The 21,426-nt window shown below is 39.2% G+C and overlaps 3 protein-coding genes across 3 annotated transcripts in view; 1 reads left to right on the plus strand and 2 right to left on the minus strand.

The window, feature by feature from the left end:
• Positions 1-863: 863 nt before the first annotated feature.
• LOC103506386 (intracellular protein transport protein USO1) lies at positions 864-5,501 on the minus strand. Its single transcript, XM_026821452.1, has 4 exons — positions 5,264-5,501; positions 4,710-4,779; positions 4,274-4,629; positions 864-4,121 (listed from the first exon to the last, which is right to left on the minus strand). Exons 2-4 carry the CDS (start codon positions 4,766-4,768, stop codon positions 922-924), a joined length of 3,615 nt encoding a protein of 1,204 aa, XP_026677253.1. The 5' UTR covers positions 4,769-4,779; positions 5,264-5,501; the 3' UTR covers positions 864-921.
• A 1,475-nt stretch (positions 5,502-6,976) lies between these two features.
• On the plus strand, positions 6,977-8,261 carry LOC103506387 (acetyl-coenzyme A transporter 1-like). The gene is made up of 2 exons (XM_026821447.1): positions 6,977-7,157; positions 7,901-8,261. Exons 1-2 carry the CDS (start codon positions 7,051-7,053, stop codon positions 8,259-8,261), a joined length of 468 nt encoding a protein of 155 aa, XP_026677248.1. The 5' UTR covers positions 6,977-7,050.
• A 1,960-nt stretch (positions 8,262-10,221) lies between these two features.
• Positions 10,222-21,426, minus strand: part of LOC103506391 (WAS/WASL-interacting protein family member 1-like) — a gene marked incomplete at its 5' end in the record, with an annotated part of 16,568 nt that continues 5,363 nt past the window's right edge. Inside the window, 10 exons of the mRNA XM_026821449.1 lie at positions 10,222-10,533; positions 11,018-11,213; positions 12,912-13,025; positions 13,216-13,252; positions 13,804-13,995; positions 14,378-14,496; positions 14,882-14,961; positions 15,403-15,510; positions 16,222-16,329; positions 18,546-18,762. Coding sequence (XP_026677250.1) covers positions 10,451-10,533; positions 11,018-11,213; positions 12,912-13,025; positions 13,216-13,252; positions 13,804-13,995; positions 14,378-14,496; positions 14,882-14,961; positions 15,403-15,510; positions 16,222-16,329; positions 18,546-18,762 — 1,254 coding nt within the window. The remainder of the gene's footprint in view (positions 10,534-11,017; positions 11,214-12,911; positions 13,026-13,215; positions 13,253-13,803; positions 13,996-14,377; positions 14,497-14,881; positions 14,962-15,402; positions 15,511-16,221; positions 16,330-18,545; positions 18,763-21,426) is intronic.

The following is a 21,426-nucleotide window of genomic DNA, read 5'->3' on the forward strand; positions in this document are numbered from 1 at the left end:
CAAATTGCAGACGTTGATTCATTTCAGAAACAACATCCGCCACATTATTGCTGATATTCGATCTCATTGGTATAAAAAAAAGGATTTCTATTTAGCATTAGGATTTTAGATTGTGCTTTATGGGAGCTAGCCGCGGCTTCCACAAAACCGGGTTCGATGCCCATCATCGACGAAAATTAGAACTTGGAATTTTTTCCCCGAGTTTTCCTCAACTCTATCTTGGTCTATACGTAGTGTTGTTTCTTAAGCACCGATATATTTGGATTTCATGGAGTTGAAAATGAATGGCTTTTGAAAGTACTGTGGGATTTAATTTATGTTTGTGGGATTTAACTTACCTTTGTGATGAAAAAAAAGTCCCACCTTCAGATCAAATTATCAAAATCAAAACAAAAGATAAAAGAAGAAAGAAGATTCGTCGTTATCCGATTATCCGATACACGTCTTCACGTCTACCTTATCAACTCCGGTGATTGGCTGAATTGTGTGATTACATACAGAATACGGATTACCTGTAAAGAGTGTAAAGGTACCCTACCCATACATCTTCCAGACTTCCACTACCTATTTTACTTGTCCACCTTACATTTCCAAATCTTGTTTTTGGGACCTTCCTGTTTAACAGTATATCAGTTGAGATGAAGAACTTACTGATATTTGACTAGCCAGCCAGTGTATTCTTCTTTCTTCATAAATTATTGGTAAGTCATAGGATATATACCTTTTAAATCCACTTGCCGCCAGCCTAGGTGTAGCTTGGAGGTTAGCACAGTTGCCCTGGGCAGATCTTATCCTGAACAGATGAGGTTTGTTCTCTTGGAACAGCTGGCGGTAATTATGCAGAAGTCATGTCCGTGGTTATCTTGATAAATATTATCAATTTCAAACTTTGATATGAAAAATCCTATGCTACGCAGATGATCAAGAGCAAACAGGGGCAACCTGGGTTATATTGCTAGGTTTGATTTGTGCTTGCATTATCTTGAACATTTTATAGTGGGGCTCCACATATTCTGGTACTTTCTTTTTCGAATAACATCTAGGTTCATCCTGGATCAGTTTTCCACATACACTCGTTTTATTTGACCGTCGTCTCCCACTACTCTTCTCTTTCTTTAACATATCCTTTCTTTCTTTTTCTTCCTCTTTGATTTTCTCAATACGTCGCTTATCTGCGTCAAGTTCACACTTCAATTCTTCAATGTCAAAGTTATTGTAATTTCTCATGGCTCTGGAAAGTAAACTTGGATTTTTTCGTTCTTCTCGTTTGAATTTCCGTTTAATATCTGCACGAGTCCTGTTTTCAAATAAAGTTGCCATCATAGAGAAGTCAGTGCCTATAGTATTGACAGCACGATAGAACATGATAGTATCCTCAGGCGTCCACTCATGAGTTTGACGTTTTATTTTGCGTTTCGAATATAGATTGTCAAATTTCTTAATAGTGTACTTGGACTCTACTAAAGCTTCTGACTGTTTTAATCGTTCTTTACTCTTTTTGAGCCCAGTTTCTTCTATGATTAAACTTTGGGGATCTATAATTAGTTTTCCATCTGCACTTATCTTGAGACGGGGTACAGGTTCTGGATTATCTACAGCTTCTTCATCTTCACTGAGATCATCATTTACAGGTTTCTCGTTGTTAGCGTCAAGTATAACCTCGTTGTTACTCTTGGTTACAGCTGTGTCCGGAGGATTGGACATTGGATTTGTTTTGGGATTGTAGAATATTAAATCACTTACCGTCAAATTTTCTTTCCAAGATACCTGACTTTTAATTTTCTTCATTGTCTCCGACTGTCGTTTTAGAAATATTCTTTCCGAAGCTTTTTTCTTTCCACCATGATTTTTCCTACCATTTATGATAAATTCCCTTTCGTCTATATCTATCTCGAGATCTGAGTCGTTCCACTCTTCATCATTATCTTTTATATAGGAATCATCTTCATCTTGTTTTACTTTGATCTCATGTTTCAATGCATCATTATCTACTACCGAAGCTTCAGTTTTAACAACTTCCATTACCTTCTTTCCTCCATCCTTAAGCTCTGACAAATCAAAGACTTCCTCTTCTTTTATTTTTCTTCTCTTTTTAGGTATTTTATTTATACTGTTAGTTTTATCTTTCTTTATCTCCGATCGCTGGTTATTTTGTTCATCTAAATTGAACATTACATGTTTTTGTTGTCTTGGCCTTTTGTTTTTTCCTGGTGAATCTTTAATCTCATTTGGACTTTCCATGCCTTCATTGAGATTATTTTCTACAGTGTCTTGATAATCATAAGGCTCAACTATTTCAACAATGTTGTCATTGTAAATTACTTCTTCTTGGTAGTCCACATTACTAGCACAATAGCCGTCCGAAGATTTTGCACCATAATCTGATCGAGAAAAATAATCATGACCCACATCATCAAACGGATTGCCAACTTCTTCTTTGATAATTTTGGTTACTAGTGATAGTCCTGAGAACTGTTTCAATTCTGTATCATTGAATGAGTATGATATTTCATTGATGGGCGCCTCTTCTGGGTCATCTGGTCTATTAAATGTGCATGCATTGACATCTATAACTAACCTACTCTCACATTCACTATTTTCACTCATCTGATCATCTTCTATTTTGTTTATGTCTTCTAATAACAAAGCTTTCTGGAAGGAATTCAAGCCAATAACTTCGGATGGATTCAAATGTTTCCAATTCATTTTTTCATCATGCCTCAAATTCCGAATTTTCTCTGTTGCTATACTTCTTTCAGGTTTATTGGACATTTCTGGTGATGAATAGATATTTTGATCAGGCTTTGCATACAAATGCTCCTCTAATAAAAGAAAGACATTTTTTTCTTCGAATGTACGAGTATTGGCATTTTTTGGTGTTGATATATCTAAATTTGTATAGACTATGGGTATTGTTTTTATATTTTCTTCTGTTAGAATAAGATTATTACTTTTATTATTAACGTTAGCAATTGATTTAATATTATGATCCTTTGCCTCTCCTTGCCTATTTTTATTGTTGGTTTTATAGTCAGTTGCTCTACACATTATTTGACTGCTCTTTTTGGGAATACTGAATGTACCATTTTTTTCTTCATTTTTCAACATTTGCTTGCTATCATTGATAAGGTTTGAGATTCTATGTACTTTGGTAGCCACAGGATCTATCTCTTTCTTTTTTATTGCCTTTTTATTTTCTGTGTGTTTGTCTTTACTATCTGATGTTTTTGCTTTATTCTTTATCACTGGAATGGCTTTACCTTTTTTTAATTTGCTGATAGGAGGGTCAAGTTCAGTTTGTTCATTTGTTTTGGGTATAGTTTTTTTCCTTATATGTTCATCCTTTTGCTTTTTTAAATTTGAATCAACTTTGCAAGAACTTTCTGTAGTGTCTGGACTGCTCTGTTTTGGTTCTTGATTAGGTACAGATTGTACAGTATTCTGTTGACTAGATAGTAATTTTTCATGCTCTAACTGTTTAATGTATGAAGACAATGATTTAGTTTTGCTTAAGGGATCTTTCTTTAATTCTTTTACTTGTGATTTTTCTGGTGATATGTTTTTTATGGCAGGTGTTAATTTTACATTAGCTTGAGCATTTAAGGGAGGTTCTTTTTGTACAGATGATGATGGTTTGGCTACTTTCTGTAAATCTTTGAATAGTTTCTTTTGTTCTAATGCTAAATTATTACATGATACATTAGGAACACTTGTACTTGCTACAGGCTGGGATGCTAATTTGCTGTCTTGTTTAATCTCTTCCATTGAAGTTGTATCAATTGGTTCCTGATTATGACAAATGATCCTTTCACTATTTAATGTAGTATCCTGTTTAGTAACATGATTTTTGTTTTCTAAATCAAATTCTTTAACATGTTTTTCTTTATTTTCTTGTAAAGATACTTTATTTTCTTCTTTATTGGCTAATTTGATTTCTTTGGTATCATGACTAGGTTCTTTTGTTTCAATTTTAACATCTATTTTATGTTTAACTTCATAATTTTCTGATTGTGGTTGAGATGTTCTAATTTTTGTTTGTAAATTCAATCCAATTTTTGGCTTTGCTTTTAAAAATCTGAATTTATTATTTACAGATGTTTTATTACTTGCAGTAACTGAAGATTTCATATCAGTGCAGTTGTTGTCAGATTGTCCTTCAACATTTCCATTTGTTGTTTTAGAACCATGATCAATGATGGGATCTGAAACTTTATTCACCTCTTCACTAACATGAAGATTGGATATATTTTTGCCGTACTTGCAGTAACTGAAGATTTCATATCAGTGCAGTTGTTGTCTGATTGTCCTTCAACATTTCCATTTGTTGTTTTAGAACCATGATCGATGATGGGATCTGAAACTTTATTCACCTCTTCACTAACATGAAGATTGGATATATTTTTGTCATGGATATTTGAAACTTCTTTTGTGTTTTCGGTTGCAATATTGTTTTGTTCTTCATTACAATTATTGTGGAGTGTTTTTTCTTCTATTGATATTGAATTTTTTTGAGTTGATTCAATTTGAACTTTGCTTGTAGTTGTTGAATCTTCTGACTGCTTTGACTCAAGATCTGGAGATTGGGCTTTGGAAAGATCAATTTTGGGTTCCTCATTCTTGGTTGTAGATCTTACTTTATCTTTAGAAAATGTTAATTTTGGTTTAGCTTTGAGGAAACGGAGAGACATTTTGTAACAACCTGGAATCACCTTACTTTATCTTTAGAAAATGTTAATTTTGGTTTAGCTTTGAGGAAACGGAGAGACATTTTGTAACAACCTGGAATCACAAAAAAAAAGTAGACATATTTGAGAAGGTAAATATTAATGAAATTAAATTTTAACCACAGAGACACATAGGTAATAACTAGATGAAACCTACAATGGGGCCCCCAAAGAAGTAGGTATTGTAACTAACCAGTATGTCTTTTTTAACATATTGGCATGAGATTTTCAAAGTGTGTAATGCATATCAGTCTTCAAGAATGTGGGCCTGATGGAATGAACCTCAAGATCAGCAGAAGGCATGTATAGTATGAAACAAGCAAATCCATAATTTTAAATGAGGTCATTATCATTTACTTGTGCCATTTATGTATCTGCCAGATAATCAGCAGAAGGCATATATAGTATGAAACAAGCAAATCCATAATTTTAAATGAGGTCATTATCATTTACTTGTGCCATTTATGTATCTCCCAGATGATGAATAAACCTAAAGGTAAATCAAAAAATCAGTAATGATCATGTCATGACATACCTACCTGGAGTTTAAGTAGGTATCAGTTGCTATCACACGACACTTCAGCTCGATTCCAACTGGAAGTAGATATGTCCTCAGAGGGCGTTGATAGTAGAAAAATATTAAAATAAATTAATTTTCCATGGGCTTACCAAGAGGATAAATGGATTATCTGATGAAAATTTGAAAAATACGTGTGACGAGATTTTATTTGAAAGTTTCGAAAGAGCGAAAGACGTGAAAGCGTTTTTTCGATCCGTGGAGGATTAAATTGATTTGTTTACATCGCTAGTTGTACCTGTTTTTTTTATCGTTTATTCATAAACGATACTGCTTAAAAACCATTTTGCAAATTTTAAGGGAGAAAAACTGAATCGAAAAATAAAAACCGGGTTCGATGCCCATCATCGACGAAAATTAGAACTTGGAATTTTTTCCCCGAGTTTTCCTCAACTCTATCTTGGTCTATACGGTATACGGTTGTTTCTTAAGCACCGATATATTTGGATTTCATGGAGTTGAAAATTAATGGATTTTGAAAGTACTGTGGGATTTAATTTATGTTTGCGGGATTTAACTTACCTTTGTGATGAAAAAAAGTCCCACCTTCAGATCAAATTATCAAAATCAAAACAAAAGATAAAAGAAGATTCGTCGTTATACGATTATCCGATACACGTCTTCACGTCTACCTTATCAACTCCGGTGATTGGCTGAATTGTGTGATTAGATACAGAATACGGATTACCTGTAAAGGTACCCTACCCATACATCTTCCAGACTTCCACTACCTACCTATTTTACTTGTCCACCTTACATTTCCAAATCTTGTTTTCGGGACCTTCCTGTTTATCAGTAGGTATATCAGTTGAGATGAAGAACTTACTGATATTTGACTAGCAAGCCAGTGTATTCTTCCTTCTTCATAAATTATTGGTAAGTCATAGGATATACCTTTTAAATCCACTTGCTGCCAGCCTAGGTAGCTTGGAGGTTAGCACAGTTGCCCTGGGCAGATCTTATCCTGAACAGATGAGGTTTGTTCTCTCGGAACAGCTGGCAGTAATTATGCAGAAGTCACGTCCATGGAGCCAGCCGTTCCGAGAACGAACATTATCCCATCAGGATAAAATCCGCCCCGGGCGGGAATCGAACCCACGGCCTAGCGCTTACAAGGTGGATCGTTCTTTTATCTCAACTGAACAGTTTAAAGGGACTTTTTAGTTTCATTCGAGCAGGATAAACAAGGTATATTCTATTCTATTGATTTCAGGCGTGTGAGGGTAGACAAGGCACATGTAATACATGGCTAGACGGCTATTACGTGGAGATAGTCCTCTGCTCCCTGTTTGGCTACGTGTGGATATACTGGGGACGACGCACTATTCATCATCTTCAATCCAGAAGTTCTTCAGCTTGGCAAGTGAGCAAATGTCACGCGGCAGCTAGTTGAGTACGAGTGAACTAGTTGAGTACTAAGCAGCTACATAGTTGAATACGAGTCAGCTCGAGATAAACGCGTATTTTTATAGAGGAATCTGGCTAAACGCGTATTTTTCTAGATTATTTATTTAAGCAAGGGTCTTTTTATAAATTGTAATTTTATTTTTAAAATATTGTACCAAATAGATAATACTGTGGGAATAAAGGGACTTTTCAGTCTCATTCTGGCAGTATAAGCAGGGTATATTCTATTCTATTCCTAACTTGAATTTATTTCGATTTCCTCAGATTGGGTTCTCAGCAAGTGATGCCATTACGAGTTTGAAACTCATCGAGGCAGGAGTACCCAAGGAGAAGTTTGCTATCATGGCCGTGCCTCTCGTACCGCTACAGATAGTATTGCCCCTCCTACTGAGCAAGTATACTATGGGAGCTCGGCCCATGGACATCTACATTCGAGCCATTCCTTACAGGTGAGTCAAAACTTCCGAGTCATTAAGCTCTTTGTCAGAGGGAACTGTAACTGCTAAGGTCTTATCGTTCCGAAATCGAAGAGAAGGAATACAGAATAGGAGAAAGCCAGCGGATCCCAGAACGAACATTATCGTTTATGATAAAATCTGCCCCGCGCGGGAATCGAACCTGCGGCCTAACACTTACGAGGCAGACGCGCTACCAACCAAGCTAATTAGGCTTCCCATTAAGCTCTTTTAGGCTCTCTCTCTTTTTTTTCAATATAAGTGTTTTACCGCAGCTTTTATTTCGTAGTAACGAAGCAACTGGGACATTAGACGCTTGTGGTCTCTGTCGTAGCATGCCGATCCCGTAATATGTCCCTCATGAGATGGGCGATAAGAGACACAATACTTTCCATTTACATAGGACACATAGGTGCAAGGTCAACAAAAGAATATCAGAAAGTAATCCGTTGAAACGTTTGCAATCCGAAGACGAGTTTTTTCGATGGTAGGCATTTGAATCCTAGTTTGGAAGTAGCCATTTGTAAGTTTAAACTAGGTAGAATGGCCTAGTGGTCAAGTTCCTTGACATTTGACAACAAGTTAGAACTAATGTGTACTCTGTTTCTCTCCCCCTCAGGCTTGCATTCAACTTCATCGGCGCCTTCTTTGTTCTGGTGACTCCCTACTTTCTGTCCCCCTCCTCCCCCCACACCCTCCCCACGAACTAATGTGTACTCTGTTTCTCTCCCCCTCAGGCTTGCATTCAACTTCATCGGCGCCTTCTTTGTTCTGGTGACTCCCTACTTTCTCTCCCCCTCTTCCCCCCACACCCTCCCCAACTACTATTACATCATCCTCCTGTTCACATTTTGCATTCACCAAGTGTCTCTGTACGCGATGTTTGTCGCTTCCATGGCATTCTTTGCACGCGTGTCTGACCCAGGAGTGGGTGGCACCTATATGACACTACTCAATACCTTGGCTAACCTGGGGGGCAACTGGCCCAATACAGTGGCCCTGTGGCTTGTGGACTCGCTCACGTGGAAACAGTGTAGTGTGGACGAGGCCAACAGCTGTTCCGATGTCAATCTCATTGCGGTGAGTAGTATAGGGTAAAGCCTCCTGTAGTTAGCTTTGAGGGTAAAAAAAAGACAATAAAATAATATTTATAATAATGTTTAATATTTATAAAATCTATTATACATTATTACATAGAATTAATTATATTTAATTTTAATAGAAAAAAATATAAACTATATGTAATTCTCAATAATAAAATGCACTCATCGTCATATTAATATGCTACTTTGTTCAGGGTGTACCAGTCAAATAGTCGATTTTTCAAAATTGATTATCTCGGGTTGGTTCATCCGATTAAACATCTGAAATAAACACATCCCAATTTAATTTTTTTATTTGACTATTTTTATCGTTTCGTCTCGAAAGAGAAGGCAGAAGGAAGACAGGATAGGATAGGAGAAAGCCATCCATTCCGAAAACGAACCTTATTTGTTTAGGATAAAAGAATCCTAGGGCGAAAATCGAACCCGCGACCTAGCGCTTACAAGAAAGACGTGCTACTTACTCCCCAAGCTAACTGGAAATTTGCCTATTTGAATAGGACACCCTGTCCAATGTAATGTACACAAATGACTGGTGGTTGAGCCACAACCCGAGATTAACTAGGTACATGAATAAATAATAATATAACTAACCAATGGTGAGGAAATAGCCACCTTGTAGTGTACTGATACTGATAGGCTTGAATTATACATCAAGAACAAAAGATAAATAAAAAATTAGTGACGGATTTCCATTAACACTTGTTACTAGAAAGTTTAAAAATCTTCACCAATAATGACAAAATTTTTGGGTTAAAAAGATCGAAGATTCATGGTGAGATTCGCCAAGACCCTAAAATTGGATGATGTTTGCAGTGAATCAAATGTGTTTTTAAAACATAGTGAACTCATTTTTTTTATTTTATTTATAATTGTATTACATTACATGGTTTTTACTTTCTATTACTATTTACAATGGTATTGAACTCATTGCTAGGAGCAAAGAAATAGATGTTAGTCCCCTCTTAAAATAAATGTTCACAAAAGGACTCATTGCAATACAGAATTAAAGGTGATATAAAAATCTTCAATGGGTTCTCCAATCAAGTCGTTGTTGAATCTCGCCATTATAATTAAATCTAGGTATTACACTATTTAATTAAGTACAAAATACCATTTGTCCTATCAAACAAAATAACTGGTACTATTGCTATCACGGAAGTCACTAATGTTTCACAAATAATACCAAATGGAAACCATCTTTAACTTGCTTTCATTCGGTTAGGCGCATTAACTATTTGGTAAAAAATGGCGTTCACGCCGTTTCAACTTCCTTCTTTTTCAGATCCGGTACTAATATAAATTTCAAAATTCATATCTCCACAACTGTATTTGGCAGGGCTGCTATTTTTCGTACATATCTGGGGGGACACCCAATTTTTGCTGAAGTTGCAAGTTGCAAAGGGTGTTAAAGCCTCGTTTTTGTCTTGCCAGGATGTTCTGACAACACTGATTTTAACCCTTCAAATCCTGACGTTACACATTTGTAACACTAAAGTACTACAGACATGTCTGCAGAATTTTGAAAGAACTACTCTTGAGGATCTAGTTCACTGAAAAGAGTAGTTCATTTTTTTAGCTCAATGAATCTTTACACATCTCTAGTAGGTAACAGGACTATTGACAAATAAGCATGTGAATAGTCAGTCCTATGTGATTTTTAACGCCGAAACGAATGGTGCAACTTCCAACACTATTGGACTTACAGTTGAAAAGTTACGGGTTCGATACTCCCCGTGAAGGTATTTTACTAGTTTTTTTTTTTATTTATAAATATTCATATAAATAGTCAATCCTATGTGATTTTTTATGAGGAACTCAATGGAGAAAGTTTGAGATGTATGCGACTCTTTTCTGACAACACTGATTTTAACCCTTCAAATCCTGACGTTACACATTTGTAACACTAAAGTACTACAGACATGTCTGCAGAAAAAAAACATGATTCACAGACTTGCAGGACTAAGGTAATAAACGTTGAATGATATGTCTTTCAAAAGACCAAACTTTGAAGTTTGGAATTCAATCACTTTGTACTCGGGATAGAAAGACCACAAAAGGAACACTGTCCTTCACTTTTCTGAGTGTGCTCTTCATCTTCTCTTCACTTTTTCTAAGTTATGGCCTTTATCGCCTCAAATTACTCATCATTCTGGTTAACATTAGATCAGGCTGCAGAGAATGTTAGCAGTGGGCATGCGTGTGATGTTCGCTACGCTGCCAATGTTTATTGCTACTGATGGGGGGCTGGGGAGCCTGTTGCTTTGCTGGAACATGAGAAATTAAAGAATTTTAGATAAAAAGAACATTGCTCTAAATCTTGATTTGCCAACCTAGTTAGCTTGGTTGGTAGCGCGTCCGCCTTGTAAGCGCTAGGCCACGGGTTCGATTCCCGCCCGTGGTCGATTTTATCCTGATGGGATAATGTTCGTTCTCGGAACAGCTGACTTTCTCCTATCCCGTCTTCCTTTTCTCTTCGATTTCGAGACGATAAGACCTTAGCAATTACAGTTCCCTCTGTCAAACTTTTTTTACCAACCTAGTTAGCTTGGTTGGTAGCGCGTCCGCCTTGTAAGCGCTAGGCCACGGGTTCGATTCCCGCCCGTGGTCGATTTTATCCTGGTGGGATAATGTTCGTTCTCGGAACAGCTGGCTTTCTCCTATCCTGTCTTCCTTTTCTCTTCGATTTCGAGACGATAAGACCTTAGCAATTACAGTTCCCTCTGTCAAACTTTTTTTTTTTATACTTACCATGGATCCTACTGTTGTAGATCTTGAGCACTCTTTGGAAGGTCGGGGGAGGGGGAAATTCGTGTACGCTATGAAACCGGTCCTGAAATCTCGACTCCAAATCTGAAGAGGAGGTAGTGGGGGGAGGAGGAACACCACCTCCATTTCCCATGGAAGAGTGACGAGGAGGGGGAGGGGGAGGAGTTCCGGAAGGCACCTGGAAGAGATGGAAAGTGTTGGTGACATTAAGAATAGAATAGAATATACATTGTTTATCCTGCTCGAATGAGACTAAAAAGTCATTTATCCCAGCAGTCTAAACAAAGTCTCATGTATTTTATAGGTTTAATAACATAAAATACCTAATACAAAAATGTTAAATAGCTTGCTTAATTTAAACAAACAAATAAACACTTTCCTTAGCCAGCCTATTTAAATTGGAGGGTTCGGCTTTGTAAGCGCTAGGTCGCGGGTTGGATTCCCGCCGGGGGCGAACTTTGTCCTAAACAGATAAGGTTCGTTATCGAAAAGGCTAGTTTTCTCCTATTCTGTCTTCCTCAGACCCCACGGCCAATTTGGTAATTCGGAACTTGCCAAGTCAAAATTTGACAGCGTACTTCACCACTACTAGAGGAAAATGTAAATATTTCAAAGAAATTTGGTAATTCGGAACTTGCCAAGTCAAAATTTGACAGCGTACTTCACCACTACTAGAGGAAAATGGGCTCAACCACTTTTTTTTTTTCTTCGCTGATAAAGGAAGTTCGAAACACGCTGATTTCAATAGAAATGCTTAAAATTTCATTTGAGGCTTCCTAAGAGGAGAAATCTTCGTTTGAAATTTTCGAATTTTGAAACGCACAAAATTTTCGCGGGCAGCCATTTTTTCGTGATGACGTCAGTTCATGCGAGGTCGTAAACCATGGCTGCTTCAACGTTATTTTTTTGCGACCTTTGAGGGGATTTAGGGACCGTTTTAGATGTTTTTGAGTGCGCCAATGCACTTTTTGGGTACTTTTACATCGGAATAGGACTCTATCTCGAAAAAAATTGTCATTTGGTTGAGCCCCATTGAGACAAATATCTATAAGGTTTTACAAAAACAGCAAGGGACAATCGAGTGGGAGATATTTTACTTGACAAGAATACTCAAAAGTTAGAAAATTAATTCAGCATTTCAAAAGGGTTTTTCAAAGTAGCTAGTACATATTAGTTAGATTTTGATTTTGCCACAACTTAACACATGACCGAACTAAATTAATGGACCTACACAAAGTTACCGAGTCATCAAATCAATACCTAAACTACACTACTGTCCAAGCTACTGTGACATCACGTTAGAGGATACAGTTAACCTAGAAATCAATCACCTGAGAGAATACACGACTGAAGTTTGCCAAGGTTAGATCAAGAGCACTTGTTTCTGACCAAACAATCTTTCTTGATCCACGGAACACAAATTAAGAACATCAGTTAGGAAAAAGAAAAATCTAGGAAAAACACACACTCCTCAAGTGTAATTTATGTTATGTAACGTTACGCGTGGTCAGTTTTAACTACGAAGTCCCACCTTAGTTCGCTTGGAGGTTCGTTTTCGGAACCGTTGGCTTTCTCCTATCCCGTCTTCCTTCTCTCTTCGCTTTCGGGACGATAAGCCCTTAGCAGTTACAGTTCCCTTTATCAAAATCTCAGGGAAAGAAAGAAAGAACTTAAGGAAGAAAAAAGGAATTTCAATCGTGTGAAGCATAATTGCTTGTCTAAAATGTCGTTCCCCGTTCAATACACTAAGCTAAATTTTATGAGTCGACATGGACTCGAACCACCAACCTCCAGATTCAAAGTCCACCGTGCTAACCACTGAGGTCGGAAGACAGTAAGAACTAATAATAATGAACTGTGATAATAAAATACTTACAAAGGGGGCGAGTCGGTTCTGGGCCGAGGGGGGCGGAGGGGTGGGGGGCGTGGTTCTGCTATGAGGGGGAGGAGGAGGGGGATTATTAGGAGCAGTCTGGGGGAGGCGCACACAGGGGCGGGTTCATGGCAAACTGTTTAGAGGGTGGAGGTGGCGCGGGCGCCGGGCCGCACGGTCTAGAACCGTAGAGCATGGGTAGCGTTGGCGGAAGTTTTTGATGAGAGAGTCCTGGGATTGGTGGAACGAGGGGGAGGGTTTGCCCCGGCTTAGGTCGGGAGGGGAGGACGATGCAGGGTCGTTGTACCTTCATTGTGGAGTTCGGACATTTGGGAACATCGGAGCTGAAACAAACATAAAACAGGCAGAATTAATACAAGCTGGTGGTCATCGAGAAGAAATGTTTCCTGTATACATTATCTATTCTTTTCCAACTTCGATTGGATAGACCAACAAAGGTCGACATCTTAACTCTTGCAACTCGTTTTCACCCTTTTTCAAAAATAATGGTCCCCCTGGGAGAAGAGTGGAAGCGTTCATAAAAATGAATCCCGCCAGATGAGTGACACATGGCATCATTTAATAAATTGACTAAGCAATAGACTGGCAGATCGAAGTTACTTACTAGCACCTCTAAACAACGTTGCGCGGGATGGCTAGATATGATAGTTGTCGTTTTTGTGCGAGCGGCTGTGCATTTCACCTAGACTGTCTTCTCCGTTCGCTTGATATTTTTCTAGCACATTGAAAATATAATTCTCCGTAAAAACGGTGCGTATTTTTGACACATCTATTTTCAGGTCACAGTCTATTTACCTATGGAAGGGGCCGGGGGAGGTGCACAGGGGGGAGCGGGGTACGCGCATGCTTTGGCCCGGGACACTCCTGTCTTCACCGACAGCCGGGGTCAGTGTGCCGACTGCAGGGGGTTTGGGGGCCACATTGGGCTTCCCGTAGCCCCCGGGTGGGGGGGCCCTTGTTGAGGCCATTTGATATTCGATTGACTAGTTCGGAGTTGAGGGAGGAGGTGGATCCCCCCCCTAGAGTGAGACGTGGGAGGAGAGGTGAGTACGCTGTCTGAGGCACTCTGTAATAAGAGGGACAAGACAACAGTTAGTAGCAAAATTGTGCAAATGTGTCAAGGGAATGCTTTTTTGTAGTATGTTCCAAGAAAGTTTGGACATTTGAAAAATCATTAGTATAGGGCAGTAACCTTGTAAACTAAAGTACCCTACCTACCTTATGGCGTACACAAAAAGACCACTCTGAGGCTCAAGTGTAGGGACAAATGCCCCAAAGGATGGGTTAAGCTTATACAAATCTACATTACTTGTAACTTTTATTATTGCATACTTTCAGAGAACAAGCTACTGGTGTTCTCATGTTGACCTAGCACCCAAATGGGAATTATGCGTCTCTTCTCGCCCATCTGATGAGAGACATACTAAAGGATGGACATACTACGACACAAAGGATTGAGAGCAGAGCTTACCGAGGGTATGTTATTGCGCTGATGACTAGCAGAGTTGTTTTGCTGGGGAATGGGAGGCGCAGGCCCTGAAGATTTGATAGGCGTCTGTTCTCGCTTCTGAAATGAACACAAGGAATAAAAATTAAAGAAAGTCAGCCAGAATAGTTAGCTTGGAGGGTAGCGCGTTTGACTTGTAAGTGCTAGGTCGCGGGTTCGATTCTGGCCCGAGGCGGATTTAATACTAAACAGATTAGGTTTGTTCTCGGAATGGCTCTTTCTCTCTTCGCTTTCGGGACTACAACATGTTGGCAGTTACAGTTCCCTCTATCAAACCTCTAAGAAAAGAAAAAAAATCAAGGCCAATGGCGGAAGCAAGTTGAATACACCAGTCCCCAATTGATCTTTCAAGTTAAGTAACATTGCGCGTGGTTGGTATTAGAATGGATGGTCATCTAGATCTAGACAATTATCGCCGAATGGATAAGTAAAGTGTGATACTTACATTATGTAGAGAGGAAATGTTCCCAGACCGCTGTGTATTGGGTTCCGAGTTCTCATTACTATTGCTTGACTTGTTTTGACCTTGGGATGATAAGAGACAGAGTTGAGATATTTAATTTATTTGTATTGATAGTGAAATGACCAGGTTTGATAGTTTTCACGGCTCCACATAACAAACATTTTGAGAAAGATTAATTAGCTTGGAAGGTGGCACGCCTGCCTTGTAAGTGTTAGGCAGCGGGTTCGATTTCCTCCCGGACCGAACTTCATCCTAAACAGATAAGGTTCGTTCTCAGAACGGGTGACTTTTTCCTATACTGTCCTCCTCTCTTCGATTTCTGGCCGATTATACCTCCATTGTTACAGTTCTTTACATCAAAGCTTAAATAATAATAATATATATATAAAAAAAAACAATCTTTGAATTTCATTCAGCCTTTCCCCTAAGGCCATTTTTAGTGTAATAGCTAGATAGGGGAGAGGTGGTCTCTTTGGGCCTCGAAACCTCCACCCAATGCTTACCTATATTCAATCCTGTTGGTTTTAACTTTGGCATGCCTCCTGCAAACAGACCTCCGAGTCCATTGGGTACTTTGGGTGAAAAGTCTCCTCCTCCATTCTTCTTAATACCTGGAGGTGACACATTGTTGTTGCTAAGAAAAGAAAAAAAATCAAGGCCAATGGCGGAAGCAAGTTGAATACACCAGTCCCCAATTGATCTTTCAAGTTAAGTAACATTGCGCGTGGTTGGTATTAGAATGGATGGTCATCTAGATCTAGACAATTATCGCCGAATGGATAAGTAAAGTGTGATACTTACATTATGTAGAGAGGAAATGTTCCCAGACCGCTGTGTATTGGGTTCCGAGTTCTCATTACTATTGCTTGACTTGTTTTGACCTTGGGATGATAAGAGACAGAGTTGAGATATTTAATTTATTTGTATTGATAGTGAAATGACCAGGTTTGATAGTTTTCACGGCTCCACATAACAAACATTTTGAGAAAGATTAATTAGCTTGGAAGGTGGCACGCCTGCCTTGTAAGTGTTAGGCAGCGGGTTCGATTTCCTCCCGGACCGAACTTCATCCTAAACAGATAAGGTTCGTTCTCAGAACGGGTGACTTTTTCCTATACTGTCCTCCTCTCTTCGATTTCTGGCCGATTATACCTCCATTGTTACAGTTCTTTACATCAAAGCTTAAATAATAATAATATATATATAAAAAAAAACAATCTTTGAATTTCATTCAGCCTTTCCCCTAAGGCCATTTTTAGTGTAATAGCTAGATAGGGGAGAGGTGGTCTCTTTGGGCCTCGAAACCTCCACCCAATGCTTACCTATATTCAATCCTGTTGGTTTTAACTTTGGCATGCCTCCTGCAAACAGACCTCCGAGTCCATTGGGTACTTTGGGTGAAAAGTCTCCTCCTCCATTCTTCTTAATACCTGGAGGTGACACAAGAGATGGAGAAGAGGAACCTAAATCAAGAAAACAGTTGAAGTTACGATGTTACCTGTTCTAGAACAGATTTACTAGTATATATATAGGGGCCATAGGTTCGGAACCGCTCCAGAATTCAGAACATGGGGCTTAAATAGCAAATTTTACGGTCTATTTCGATTTTGACACTAAATTCACAGAAAAGAAAAAGATAATAATAAAAGATTTAATTTGAATTCTTTTATTATTATCTTTTTCTTTTCTGTTTTTCACCCGCCTTCGGCCCGGTACGATTGAATCCGGGTCTAAGGCAGGTGAAAAAAAAGAAAAGAAAAAGATAATAATAAAAGATTTAATTTGAATTCTTTTATTATTATCTTTTTCTTTTCTGTTTTTCACCCGCCTTAGGCCCGCTACGATTGAATCCGGGCGAGTCCGCGGATTTCTGTAATTACTGGTTCCGAAGTGAACCTTTGGATGTTGGCATGTTAAATCTACCTGGTGAGAATATTTCTTGGCTGCGACTCAAGATATTGCTGTGGATGGATGGGCTCTCACCATGTTGAAAAGGTTAATCAATAATCACTATTCTCATGTCAGTTCCTATGGCGTAGTGGTCACTGTACTCGCCTTGCACGCGGTAGACCCGGGTTCGATTTCCGGCGGGGTCAAAAAAATTGTATCATGCAAATGATTCTGACTGTTGCAGGCTTGCAGGGCCCACTCAGTCTTGTGAGGAAAATGTGTAGCTATGCAATATAAATGCACACAGCGACTGGTGCCAGGATGCTAGGTGAACATTGGAACATTGGATTGTTTAGTATTATTGAGATATTTGGAAAGTCCTACATTGCTGCAGTGAGCACCAAAATTGTGATATAATAATACAAAGAAATGGCATTTATTTTTAATCACTATTCTCATAGACATAAACATGTACCTACCTACCTACCTCCGATCTATTGGATTCAGTATTATTGTCATGGCACCAAAATTGTGATATAATAATACAAAGAAATGGCATTTATTTTTAATCACTATTCTCATAGACATAAACATGTACCTACCTACCTCCGATCTATTGGATTCAGTATTATTGTCATACCTATTTATTTTTATTGATGGGAATCAAACCCATGACCTAGTGCTTATAAAGGAAATGCGCTACCCTCGAAACTACCTAGGCTAGGTAACTTGAGAGCCAGATTTTTTTCTCTCATAAATATGGCCCTTGGATTTTATCATGGGACTAAATTCCTAGTGCTTATAAAGGAAATGCGCTACCCTCGAAACTACCTAGGCTAGGTAACTTGAGAGCCAGATTTTTTTCTCTCATAAATATGGATGGCCCTTGGATTTTATCATGGGACTAAAAGAAAGAAAAACTTCCCTAATGTCAGTGTTACCCTCTTGTATTCTGCAGGGTGAATGTATCACATGCATCTACTTGCAATAGCGTAGGTCAAACAGCTGGTTACTTCCTGGGCTATGTTGTGTTTATGGCGTTCGAGTCCGCGGATTTCTGTAATTACTGGTTCCGAAGTGAACCTTTGGATGTTGGCATGTTAAATCTACCTGGTGAGAATATTTTTTTTTCTTTTCCGAGAGTCTGATAGGGGTAACTGTAACAACGAAGGCCGTATCGTCCCGAAATCAAAGAAAGAATTGGGATAGGTTAGGAGAAAGCCAGCCGTTCCGAAAGCGAACCTTATCTGCTTAGAATAAAGCTCGCCCCGGGCGGGAATCGATCTTGCGACCTACCACTTACAAGGCATGTGCATCACTTTCAAGCTAACTAGGCTGGCCAAAACAGATTAATTTGATTTGTAATATGGCCGTAAATAGGTATACAGAAAATCGTGTCCTGTAGGTAGTGATGGGTAAATACCCGGGTACTTATTTTTGGGGTAAATACCCTGGGTATTTACCCGGGTAAATACCCAATTTTTATAAATACCCGGGTATTTTCAAGAAGCGCCTCAGTCGAATTGTGCCCGGGAAATTAAAAAAAAAAAATCAAGTGACGATGTTTTTTGTTTATTTTTCTTCTTTTTTTAAAATACCCGGGTATTTACCCACCCTGGGGGTGGATAAATACCCAGGTAAATACCCAATTTTTATTTACCCACCCAGTGGGTATTTACCCACGACCCATCACTATAAATGCTTAGCATACTGAATACTTAGCAACATTATTATTATTTTTTCAGCTACGTAAAGCCTACTCTAGGCTCCCTATCTACCCCAGAGTATCGGGCCGCTATGCAGGCGCGGTCTGCAGCTCTCGGGAAAGACTTGGATGAAGTGTCCGTACACAAGGGTATCGATGATATTGAAGGCCCTGACTTCACCATGTCCAAGTCAACCAGTAGCAATATTTCCAGGTAAGATATCCGGGATTCTATCAGTAACAGACAAGGTGTTTGATTGATCGAATACTACCGTGACATGAGTAGGTATAACAGGAAATGTAGGGGTTAGAACAAAACCTATTTTTTCTTACAATTTATCCCATAGCTTCTGGTGGTTTGGGTTTCAAGTTCCATTTACTTAAACGAAAAATGAAAATATTTTTTCCAGCCTACATAATACCTAGTTAGCTTAGAAGGCCTGTCTGCCTTGTAAGCGCTAGGTTGCGGGTTCGAGTTCCGTCCGGGGCAGACCGGGGCTAACTTTATCAGAAACAGATAGGGTTCGTTCTGGCTTTCTCCTATCACTCTTCGGTTTTGGAGCGATAAGACTCCCTTATAGTTCCTTCTTTTCTTCTTTTACTTTGCCACTATCCCAATTTCATTTGCGGTCTGCATTTTCCTGTTTTTAATCTCCCCCTCTACAATTCTCTTTGAAGTTGAAAATTCATATCTCCTTGGTGGAAAAAAAGTATAATAATAAAATATGGCTTTTTTTTATTTATTTAAGCAAGGGTCTTTTTATAAATTGTAATTTTATTTTTAAAATATTGTACCAAATAGATAATACTGTGGGAATAAAGGGACTTTTCAGTCTCATTCTGGCAGTATAAGCAGGGTATATTCTATTCTATTCCTAACTTGAATTTATTTCGATTTCCTCAGATTGGGTTCTCAGCAAGTGATGCCATTACGAGTTTGAAACTCATCGAGGCAGGAGTACCCAAGGAGAAGTTTGCTATCATGGCCGTGCCTCTCGTACCGCTACAGATAGTATTGCCCCTCCTACTGAGCAAGTATACTATGGGAGCTCGGCCCATGGACATCTACATTCGAGCCATTCCTTACAGGTGAGTCAAAACTTCCGAGTCATTAAGCTCTTTGTCAGAGGGAACTGTAACTGCTAAGGTCTTATCGTCCCGAAATCGAAGAGAAGGAATACAGAATAGGAGAAAGCCAGCAGATCCCAGTACGAACATTTTCGTTTATGATAAAAATCTGCCCCGCGCGGGAATCGAACCTGCGGCCTAGCACTTACGAGGCAGACGCCTACCAACCAAGCTAATTAGACTTTCCATTAAGCTCTTTTAGGCTCTCTCTTTTTTTCAATATGAGTGTTTTACCGCAGCTTTTATTTCGTAGTAACGAAGCAACTGGGACATTAGACGCTTGTGGTCTCTGTCATAGCATGCCCATCCCGTAATATGTCCCTCATGAGATGGGCGATAAGAGACACAATACTTTCCATTTACATAGGACACATAGGTGTAAGGTCAACAAAAGGATATCAGAAAGTAATCCGTTGAAACGTTTGCAATCCGAAGACGAGTTTTTTCGATGGTAGGCATTTGAATCCTAGTTTGGAAGTAGCCATTTGTAAGTTTAAACTAGGTAGAATGGCCTAGTGGTCAAGTTCCTTGACATTTGACAACAAGTTAGAACTAATGTGTACTCTGTTTCTCTCCCCCTCAGGCTTGCATTCAACTTCATCGGCGCCTTCTTTGTTCTGGTGACTCCCTACTTTCTCTCCCCCTCTTCCCCCCACACCCTCCCCAACTACTATTACATCATCCTCCTGTTCACATTTTGCATTCACCAAGTGTCTCTGTACGCGATGTTTGTCGCTTCCATGGCATTCTTTGCACGCGTGGCTGACCCAGGAGTGGGTGGCACCTATATGACACTACTCAATACCTTGGCTAACCTGGGGGGCAACTGGCCCAATACAGTGGCCCTGTGGCTTGTGGACTCGCTCACGTGGAAACAGTGTAGTGTGGACGAGGCCAACAGCTGTTCCGATGTCAATCTCATTGCGGTGAGTAGTATAGGGTAAAGCCTCCTGTAGTTAGCTTTGAGGGTATAGTATAGTGCTTTATTTAGACTGTCGAATTAGGATCGTCCTTTTTTTTTTTTTTTTTTTTTTTTTTGTGTTTTATTTTTTATCATAGGATGAGGATGGATTTCCTTCACCATCCTATTAAAGCATAAGTCTGATATGTCATTCGAGATGCCAAAGTACCACTCTTGGTTTAGTGTCAGTTCCATTAAAAGGCTTAGTGGAAAGTCGTTGTTGCTCAAACTGAACTTCCGGTTCTCCAGTATGCGCTGCTCATGGCTCGTTGAATCTTTTTTTTTAGATCTTTTTATGGCGCAAATTCGGTCTAAAGGAGATATTTTTATGCGCAAATAGGAGGCTCGACTGAGCATAAGTTGATACATCGACGAACATGAGTTGATCAAGTGACATGAGTTGATCGACGGCGCACTGTAAACGAGTGAACTGGTTCGACTTCTTGAAGGACCTAACTTCTACTACTTATCACGCAGCAGGGGTCATATAGGTGTGCATTCGGTTTGTCCCTCGTCTCCTGTAGAGGTGCATTATCGGCAGATCGGTACATAATGTACACGGAACAGATGGGAGTGTGCGGACTTTAGTTATCTTATCTTATATGGAACAAATAGGACGAGCTTACTTTGATTTTTCAGGGAAATTTGACAAGTCAACTCTATTTTCTTGCTAGGTGGAACATTCGCGATCGCACCCAAGCTAAGGGCGGGCCCCGCCTAAAAATAGGACTACCCTATTACAAGCAAGAGCCTTGCCGACCGAAAGAGGATAGGACAGAAGGAAGAGAGGAAGTTAAAGCCCTGCTATTCTGGTATCGTCAATGTCAAGGGAGACAGTCTGGA

The sequence above is a fragment of the Diaphorina citri genome, unplaced genomic scaffold (assembly GCF_000475195.1).
Source record: "Diaphorina citri unplaced genomic scaffold, Diaci psyllid genome assembly version 1.1 scaffold232, whole genome shotgun sequence".
NCBI lineage: Eukaryota > Metazoa > Arthropoda > Insecta > Hemiptera > Psyllidae > Diaphorina > Diaphorina citri.